General features: G+C 41.4%; 3 protein-coding genes across 3 annotated transcripts; 1 reads left to right on the top strand and 2 right to left on the bottom strand.

The window, feature by feature from the left end:
• The first annotated feature begins 4,054 nt into the window (after window positions 1–4,054).
• Window positions 4,055–4,371, top strand: LOC120897378. Its single transcript, XM_040302224.1, has one exon. It carries the CDS (start codon window positions 4,073–4,075, stop codon window positions 4,334–4,336), a length of 264 nt encoding a protein of 87 aa, XP_040158158.1. The 5' UTR covers window positions 4,055–4,072; the 3' UTR covers window positions 4,337–4,371.
• Window positions 4,372–5,215: 844 nt separating this feature from the next.
• LOC120898108 lies at window positions 5,216–5,564 on the bottom strand. Its single transcript, XM_040303498.1, has one exon. It carries the CDS (start codon window positions 5,543–5,545, stop codon window positions 5,252–5,254), a length of 294 nt encoding a protein of 97 aa, XP_040159432.1. The 5' UTR covers window positions 5,546–5,564; the 3' UTR covers window positions 5,216–5,251.
• Window positions 5,565–6,671: 1,107 nt separating this feature from the next.
• Window positions 6,672–6,985, bottom strand: LOC120897710. The gene has a single exon (XM_040302762.1). The coding sequence runs from the start codon at window positions 6,957–6,959 to the stop codon at window positions 6,708–6,710; it is 252 nt and encodes an 83-aa protein (XP_040158696.1). The 5' UTR covers window positions 6,960–6,985; the 3' UTR covers window positions 6,672–6,707.
• Between the last annotated feature and the right edge of the window lie 3,237 nt (window positions 6,986–10,222).

A 10,222-nucleotide genomic window follows, 5' to 3' on the forward strand; every position in this document is an offset into this window, starting at 1 on the left:
CCGGTACGTGGCACAACCGTCCCTCCGCTCCGTGCGGATCGGCTCGAGAGCACTCGATAATTACGGTAATATGGTCACATCAATTTCAACCTCTAATTAATTGACGCATTTAAACGGACAGATAAGGAAAGGATATGCAGCTGTTGATGCAGCATAGGAAGGGTTGGGATGGTAGGGGCTGTACAGTGAAATACGCAACATTTGCTTTGATGTTACTGTGAGGTTGAAACGCCCATTAAAGAGCTTTGTGTTTAAGTTGGTGCCGTGTGTCGTGTGCGATGAATCCGGTTTTCTGGTTTACATCCATTTAAAATGGATGGTAGATTTTTGAGTCTTCGCACGAAAAAAAGGTTTCCAAACTAGAGCTGATAACCTGTATGCTGGAATGAAAATTCGAAGAAAAAAGGGTGTACGAAAATTAAACATCATTAGCATGCATTGAGCGTCATCGAAAGCGGTGTAAAACATTAAAGCGTGATATCAACCCAATAGCAATAAAAGCATTCCCAACGGTTGTGTGTGGTAAAAGGGTCGTAAGGGGAATACAGAGAGAGATAGAGAGAAGAAGTGGCAAGAGCGCGACAAAAGCAACCCAAAGAAAAGAAAAGGTAGTGCGGGCAAAAGTGTTTTCATCTTCAAGCACGGTTTCGATTTTGCAGATCGCTTTCCTGTGTCCGTTAACGAATCCATTTCCGTTGCCGGCGCACGGACAGTTCGTCGTATTGATTTTGGTTCGTGCCTTCCGCTGCGATGCGTGTACGGGTGTGAGATGAGAATTGAATGTATCTGTCCGCATTTGTGCATGCCGTTTGAAGTACTCGATTACACCGGCTCAAACGTGCTGTCAGATAGGGATGAGAAACGCGTCCTTCGGTTGGGTTCAATCTCGTGTTTGCTTTTCATTTTTACGTTAAATACATTTAACGAAGGATTATTGCTGCTGTAGTAAAGAATACAATTTTAAACAAAATGAGAGCAACATAAAACAATTGTAAAAGTGAGATTTTGTCAAGCGAATTGCATACCTCTAGGCGCTCCTCTTAAAGCTTTAATTCCACTCCCCACTCATGAGTGTTGGTAAGGAAAATTCGGTGCAATGGTAATCATCTATGTGTGGTATGTCCCAGCTAGTTGGATTCCATCTCCTATCAATGCATTAGCGTTGTCTTGCTTTATGGTACCGGGTACTTAATTAACTGGGATGGTCCTTTTTACGCTTTTGAGTCCGCTCAAACGAAGCTACACTTTGTAGAAGCGGGAACCACACCGTAAACGAAATCCCGCCAGGAATATGTGTCGATTCAATGAAAGGTTTGTGCAAACTCCTCTCTCTCTCTCTCTTCCCTGCTCCCCCTCTTGGTACATCGGATGCACAACATGCCCGGAACCAAACCGTTTTCAAACGAGCCCGGGTCCCTACGCCATTAGGTCCCTACACCAGGGCGCGTTGGCGATAATCCTTGTGTTAACAGTGTCTGGTGCGCTCGGATAAACACAATGCCATCCTACATAATTTGTCGGTTGTAGGTAAATTATGCGCCGTGTTTACCGACCGGGTTTTGCATCCCCAGTCCACCCGTTCCCCTCTGGGGGGTGTGGTTGATTGTTGCAAAATGGAGAACCAATGGTTCCGTTTTGGCCAACTTCTTCCTGCTGGCAGTGTTTCGATCGGACTTCTATCGGGTGGTGGCTTTCCATTTTGTTCACACGTTTCACGCACACGGCACACTGCGGAACATTGCCGTGCGTTTGAACCATTTGCTAAACACAACCGTCTCGCAGGGCATGCACATTCCGCACTGCCGTGCGATACCACCGAGCGGATAATTTGCGTTTCGATTCCCGCACTCTGTGGAGTAGTGTGGAGTGTGGTTTTTCTTTGCAAACGCCATTTCAAACAAAAAACTGCCGGTCAGTGGGCCAAGCATTAACCGGGACGAGAGTGGAATGTATGGGCGGCCTGTGTGCCGAGAGGTAGAGATAAATGGAAACTCGAGGTTTTGCAGTACATTGAACCCCGGTATTCGCTTCCTTCACCCCACACTGAAGCTACACAAATCAGGTGGGAGATAGCTGTCTCGCTATCTCGAGGAAAAAGTCGTCCGCAGTGGGTGTTTGCTTTTTCGCCCGACCGTGACCAGTGGAAGGCAACTTTTGCTTGCCCCTCGGGAGAAGACGGAATGGGCAGATGGTATTTTTTATGTGTGCCTTCTGTTGGGTTTTGCTACCTTGACGCAGCGGGAATGGGTTTCCTTTTTCCGGTTAGCTTTTTGAAAGCTTAAAAGCATTCTGCTTGCTGCCAACGCGTCCGCACCAGTTACCGCAACGGCGCGGGGCTGACCGTTGATGCAGGAGAGTCTGGTGATGATAACTTTAACATTTTGATTTAATTAGCATTGCATCGGGCCAGACGATGATGGTGCGTTTTAGCACGGAACAAAGGTGTGCTGGGCAATTTTCTTTCGTTAGCGTCTTCTTGCCGCTTGAACGACAGGCTCTGGGCGGTGGGAGTGAGCGTTGCGTAAAATAAGTAGAGGATTAAAAGTGGATAAATGGCTTTTAGTTAGTGTTGGTGGGATGCAGTGGTTCTTTGCAAGTGAAGCTAGCTGGCTGCAATTTTATAAGCTAATTGTTTTGCAAAATTAATTGGGCTGATTGGAAAGTTTTAAACACTGCGACACTGAATAACACATTCTTTTAAACATGGACTCTTCTACACAGGTTGACGTCTATCTATTCCTATCAACACCGTTTTTCAAAGTGTAAAATTGATTATACTTGCATAAAGCCATAAGTGATGGATATCCAACTGTTTAACACGGCTCGAAACGTTAGCTGCAGTTGTATGATGCATGATGTATGATCGATCTTTAAACCGAATAGAATCAAATAAACTTCAGGTTTTTGTTATTTTTAACCAGCGTTTATTATTCCTTATTGTTCCAGTTACTGTTGCTATTGTTACCTACTTACTTTACTTTTTGTTGTTACTTTTGATTTTGACAGTAAATCATATTACAACCGACGGTGATGAATCCAAGAAATCCTTCCATCATTTATAGTGCCTAGATTCCGATTTATCTTACGTGTGTTGTTAGCACAGCTGAATAACGTCTACACAAAAATACATATGGTGGAAATGTTTGATCGGCTAGAGGGAGTGTGAGGCACATCGAACGCAAACTAAAATAACATTGCGGAATCCTCAATTGTTCAAATACAACTTGCAGAGGTGCAGGTTCTAAAATTCTTGCCACTGCTTTCAACCACTATGTTGAAGTTGTAGTTCGTATTTTGTTTAGCAATTCTAACTTTTACAAATACAACTAAATTGTTTATTTGATTGTGTATGCTTTTGGAAAGTTTCAAAAGATTGAGATTTTTCAGGCGGGCCAAAATGACAAAGGGAGCTTCACACACCAGGCTAGTTGAGATCTCGCGGTGATGAGCTAAATCGAAAAACTGAGTCGAATTATGCAAGCAACATACTAATTTGATTGTTAAATTTCACTTATGAACCAAACTTTAGCAATACTATACACAAACATGGGTCAACAAGTACTGATCTCTCAACTAGACGGGTAACTGAAACCAGAGCGTATATGCATAAGTGACCTCGGTATGAGGGATGGAAAGAAAAAAATAATAGTACTTCTAGCGGATGTCCATCTTTGATTTGATCAAACTTAAACTAAACTATGCTATACTTACAACCATATACTTATCCCTGACGACCGTTTGTTGTGATTCCGAGGGACAGAAATACGAAGCAAAAAATGAACCAAAATTTCAGCCATGTTAAGCGGCAGCTATAGATATTTAGGGCCAGAACATTCTAAAGCGTATTATTTGTACAGCTGTAGTTGTACTTCCGATATTGAGTTTCAGTATGGATTTACGTCACACGCCCTCTACCATTCAAAACATTTCCGCAATATGTGTTTCTGTGTAGGCTTTGTTAAGCTGTGCTAACAACTTACGTAAGATGTACCTACAATTAAACACTATATAAAGGTGGAAGGATTTCTAAGATTCATTACGTCTGTATCCAGAAACCAATCAAGCATCCAACATGAAGTTCGCATTCGCCTTCGTCCTGATCGCTCTGTTCGCGGTGATCGCCGTCTCTCAGGCTATGCCCCAGCCTGAGGAGGCCGCCGCTTCTAGCAACGATGGAACCAGCGCTAACACCAAGATCGTGCTGGAGCTTACCCCGGAGGAGGCCGCCGCAGCTCAGGCAATGGGAGGCCGTGGATTCTGGTCAATCTTGATAGGTAGTGTCAAGAAGGTCATCACCATCGGTTGTGATCTGATTGACTGCCAGAAGAAACAATAAGTAATAATAAATGCTGAGTAAAACATACAACAAAACACTGGAGTTTATTTTATTGTATTTAGCCAAATAACATAAAAAAATCAAGCAATGAGATTGTTTGATATTATTAAAATATTCATGAACCGACTGTGGTGGATTAAGACGAGAGGTGGCCCTAAGCGGCCACAAAAATGTAGGTCTGGTTGAAGTGTCGAGCAGAGGAACATCAAACATACCAGAATATTCACATTATATTTATATTTAGTTTATTCATCGGACAATTTTTGTCCACATGAATTTCTTTACTATAATCTTATGTCCTATGCATTAATCGAAGACACTCACGGAATGCAGACTTTGACATATGAAACTCTTACAGACGTGGACTCATAGACATGGTTGAACACGACACACATAACGTTAATTGGCTCACTTTGTCCGAAAATGGTCCGATAAAGTGAAATATGGAAGGGTTGACGTGGTCTGAGGGATCTTTTTGGTGCAGAAAAGTTTGGGATGACGTTATCACTAAGGTAGATATTAATAAGATGAGATGGAACGAAATGTGAAATCTATCTCAAAACCGACGATTATCCTGATAGCCTGACGGAGGCAAAGAGAATACAAAATATGATGGCTTCGGCATGTTACGAAGAAACCGGATTTGTGTAACACAGAAAAGATGTTCGTGAAAAACTCTCAGTCCAACAAGAGGCGCAGAGGGGTACACAGCTAGTTAAATGGCTGGATCAGGAGAAATAAAGACGGTCGGAGATCAAGTATGTACATGGATGCGAAGCTGCAGCCAGGGACCGAGCATTATTGTGGACCGAGTCATGTCACTAAGACGTGCTCTATCGTGAGCAGACCAGTAACAAATCGAGAGCAAAGTTACAGGTATTGCTTTGGTTTGTTAATCTTAGCATTTATTATTTCTTATTGTTGCTGTTGCTGTTGTGGTGGTTGTTGTTGTTGCTGTTGATTTTTACAGTCAATCAGATCACAACCGATGGTGATGGCCTTCTTGATACCGTTCCACAAGTCTCCCCAAAATCCTCGGCCTCCCATTGCCTGAACTGCTGCGGCCTCCTCCGGGGTAAGCTCCAACACGATCCTCGTGTTGGCGCTGGCTCCATCATTGCTGGCGGCCTCCTCAGGCTGGGGCAGTGCCTCGGAGATGGCGAACACCGCGAACAGAGCGATCAGGACGAAGGCAAATGCGAACTTCATGTTGGATGCTTGGTTGGATTTTGTCTTGAGACTCAATGAATCCTAGCAATCCTTCCACCTTTTATAGTGCCCAAAATGCCGATTTATATTTCGTCTGTTGTTAGCACAGCTGAATAACGTCTACACAAAGAAAACAACATTATGTCAGCCTTCTTCTTCTTCTTCTTCTTCTTCTTCTTCTTCTTCTTCTTCTTCTTCTTCTTCTTCTTCTTCTTCTTCTTCTTCTTCTTCTTCTTCTTCTTCTTCTTCTTCTTCTTCTTCTTCTTCTTCTTCTTCTTCTTCTTCTTCTTCTTCTTCTTCTTCTTCTTCTTCTTCTTCTTCTTCTTCTTCTTCTTCTTCTTCTTCTTCTTCTTCTTCTTCTTCTTCTTCTTCTTCTTCTTCTTCTTCTTCTTCTTCTTCTTCTTCTTCGTCTTCTTTGGCACAATAACCGCTGTCGGTCAAAGTCTGCCTGTACCACTGGGATCGACTTTCAGTTACTAATTTAATACCATAGCAGAATAGTCAATCCTACCTATGGGGGCATGGTCCATTCGGGATTTGAATCCGACTGTACGACTGTACGTCCAGACTGGCGTAGACTTTTGGTGGTTGCAAAAGATCCTGACGCTAAATAGGCTTATCAGTTTGTCCGGGATTCCAAAAGAGCTCATTGCGTCATCCAGTTTGCCCTGGCTATGCTATCATATGCGGCTTTGAAATCAATGAAGAGATGGTACGTGTCGTGTCTGTATTCAGCCATCTTCTCCAAGATCTGCTGATGGTGAAAATCTGATCAGTGGTTAATTTTCCGTTTCGGAATCCAACTATCTGTTCGACGTAAGGGACAAGACGATCCTGAAGGATCAGGGAGAATATTTTATTGGCGGTATTCAACATCGTAATACCGCTGCAGTTGTTGCAGTCCAACCCGTCTCTCTTCTTGTATATGGGGTTGCTGGAGATGATGCAGAGATTTCAACCACAAAGTATCGATTCGATATCCCACAATTCACTGACAATTTAATGAATCTCGTTTTCCTTTTACAAGACTGGAAAGATTCGATTGATGGACGTTTTACTAATATCTAACAATCTCATTGCTTGTTTTCTTGTAACTTAGCTGCAGACAATGACATAAACTCCAGTGTTTTGTTGTATATTGTATATCAGCATTTATTATTACTTATTCTTTCTTCTGGCAGTCAATGAGATCACAACCGATGGTGATAGCCTTCTTGATACCGTTCCACAAGTCTCCCCAAAATCCTCGGCCTCCCATTGCCTGAACTGCGGCGGCCTCCTCCGGGGTAAGCTCCAACACGATCCTGGTGTTGGCGCTGGCTCCATCATTGCTGGCGGCCTCCTCGGGCAGAGCATGGGAGACGGCAATCACCGCGAACAGAGCGATCAGAACAAACGCGAATGCGAACTTCATGTTGGCTGCTTGGTTAGCTTCGGAACTGTGACTTAATATGACTTAATAATGATTCGAGGCAACCTCCGTCTTTTATATCCGCTCACTACTGTTCGTAAGCTATTAGTACAGCTGCAAGGCATTCTCAGAATTTCCCATTGCGGAAATATGCCGTTTTCTTGGCAGGGTTGTGATTGCAACCTACCTCCAAAATAAAGATGTGTTTACATCTGCCTACATCTGAACAAATAATACTCACTGGATGCTTTTAACGCCGATATGGCAAGCCATTTTAACCGTCTTATTAATCTAATCACCAGCTACATTCAATTTTATACATCTTATTAAAATAATTACAATTTTCATTTCGAAGACATGTTGATCACATCTTAATAATATAAAATAATACAATTTTACTGCAGTTTCTGTACTAAAACACATATTGCGCAATTGTTTCGTCTGGACGTGTGACGCAAATCTACCATACAATATTATCACGGAAGGAGACCCACAGTTGTTCAAATAATACTCCTTAGAAGCTTCTAGCCCAAAACGATAGCCGGTGCCAACAAGGCAGCATCTTTCTTTCCGAGTTTGAATTTGTTTTCATAGTTTTTGTCTTCTTAACCCGTTTAGCCCGGCGATGATTTTCATCAACTTTTCGTTCATGTATAACGCAAGCAGTTGGTTTGGAACCAAATTATAATCAAAGTTATAATCAAATGCATTAATTTAAAATACTGAAACTGGTCTGGTTTTTTAAACGTGGGAGTAATATTTTGTTATGAAAATTCCGGCCTTCTTTGGCACGTAGTTTTTATGGTTATGTGCTAAACGATCGTCTATCTGTTTTAACGATACAAACATTAGAATGAAAATGAATTCTCAATATACAGCTGTTAAAGTTCTGCTGAACAAAAAAATAGCTGTCAATTTTTTTTCCGTTAACTAAGGTACATTTAGCGCGTTCTTTCGATCTGATGGATAGTTAATGTGGAAAGAAATGTGAACGAGATGAGTTGCAAGATAAGACTAACTTAAATTTATTACTGTAAAAATTCAACTTATGCATTAAATGCAGTAGTGCAATAATCCTTACTTAGCGTAGGTAGTGTAAGTTCGTAGTATTAGTGGCGCACTTTTCATTCCCAATTGACATTAGCAATCTTCCTCTAACTCAAATGATGGTTTTTGATCATCATATTCTTGATTTTCTGGCCGTTTGCATCAGTTGCAGACGGTGATGGAAGGCTTGATTGTGGCAAAACTTTGACGACGTACAGACCTTCTGTTCAATGCCTTATTACGTTTTGTGTTTTTGACAAAACAATCACACTATAAGTCTTTTGTATCATTTTCATTGATTCTGCATACAAAAAATCATTCGGAACCGTTCCGATACTCATAAAAATTGCCTAGGACATCAGATAATAGTAGACATCATTGCATGTGGAAGTCATATTAATTGAAAGATAACGTAAAACACTTGCATATCAATGAATGACAGTAATAAGCAATTGATAATATAGAGCCTGCTGCTTTATTGTTATACATGCCGTCCCTTGCACGACCGGTCCTGGTTCTATTTGCATCAAGTTCATCCCACAAAGGTAGGACTGGTTAACTTGTGGTTTGTGAAAATAAGTCAAAAATGATCAGCATGACCAACAGAACTAGGCAGGGTCAGATAAACAAAGGTTTTGAATAAATGCGTGCGAATAGCAGTTGTGGAAGCCTCGTATCTTCTAAGATATATTGTGACTTTACGCTTTATTTTTTTAAATTTCGCATGAATGACATAATGAGTAAAATTTATAATCGCAATTCAATGTATTCTTTCATTTCAAATTTATCTTTTGTAGAGAAAATAACACTAAGATAGATATGGTTTAGAAATAGGAGACTTTATTATCCAAAGATGGTTTTAAGAATGTCCCAGAAGAAACGTCCACCTTTTGCTTCGTCTCCTTGTCCAGCAGCATCTCCTCCTTCAGTCTTGGAGCTAGCGGCATCGTTGCTGGCAGCTGCAGCATCCTCGGGCAGGGCCTGGGAGATGGCAATCACCGCGAACAGAGCGATCAGGACCAGAGCGTATGCGAACTTCATGTTGGCTTCTAGGTTGGGTTCTGTGTTGAAACTTAATACATCTTAGATAGTCTACTGCCTTTTATACTAAACATTGGTTTATCTGTAAAAGCTGTGTGCTGTTTGCTCAGTTGTGCACACAAAAATTCTCATTGCAGAAATAAATCGTATCCTTGTAGAAAATGGGACTTGCGTCATTTTTGTTGCTTTGGATATTTTTCGACACATTCGCTACATCGACCGTCTGTTTTATTTGGGAAGCTAGAGCAAATCGATGATATCAAATTATGACAACGCTGTACACTTATCGTTTGGATATTTTCAGATCCATGATTACAGCCGTCCATAAGTAATCTTAATATACTATTTATGTTTTCCCACAAACTAATGAACTATCTTCAGTATTAGTGTTACAATACTAACACATTTATGATAATAGAAAGCCCTGGCAGCAGCATAGTGCTTTATAGATACATTTTCCACAAACTACAAGGCTGGATATGGGTCAAATAGAGTTCCGTTCGCGATTATTAATTCCGTAACGAATGTGTCAACCTGTAAAATCGCGAGGTGCGCAATCATCTTAAACTAGGAAACGGGTACGCTGCGTGAAAAAGCGGAATAAAAAGGCGTATCTAACAGTAACATGCGACACTCACGCGTACGTACATTTATGTACTAATTATCCTTGGAGAGGATACACTAACACCCTGAAAATGTATGGGCTTGTGTGGGTATGAAAGGGACTGATTTGGAATGAACAAACTATTCGGATTTTGCAACTTAGTCTTTTTAAATTTTACATATTCGGATCACGAAAGAAATCTCTCCTCCCTCTTCACCCCCTTCTGCGGCATAGGCTCCGCAAATTACTAGAGAGAGCAACTTGCGGGAAGATTAATTATTGGTGTCAAACGGATGAGAAGATCGCTGTTACCTGAACGGGTTTGACTCACAAGGCCGCATCCTTTGCATGGCCCACAGATCCGTTCGCCGTAGTAACAAATAGTATCTCGATTATACATAAGATTGGTTAGTATATCCTAGGCGAATGTATGTAAAATAATAATCGAGCAACGAAATCCAACACCAAAGATTTAAACGATAGGTATAAACAAAGTGTAGCTGTAGATGCCATGACGAAGGCCGAACGAATATTGTGAGATCATCAGATCTTCTTCGACATTATGAGTACTTAC

Source organism: Anopheles arabiensis, chromosome 2 (assembly GCF_016920715.1).
Source record: "Anopheles arabiensis isolate DONGOLA chromosome 2, AaraD3, whole genome shotgun sequence".
NCBI lineage: Eukaryota > Metazoa > Arthropoda > Insecta > Diptera > Culicidae > Anopheles > Anopheles arabiensis.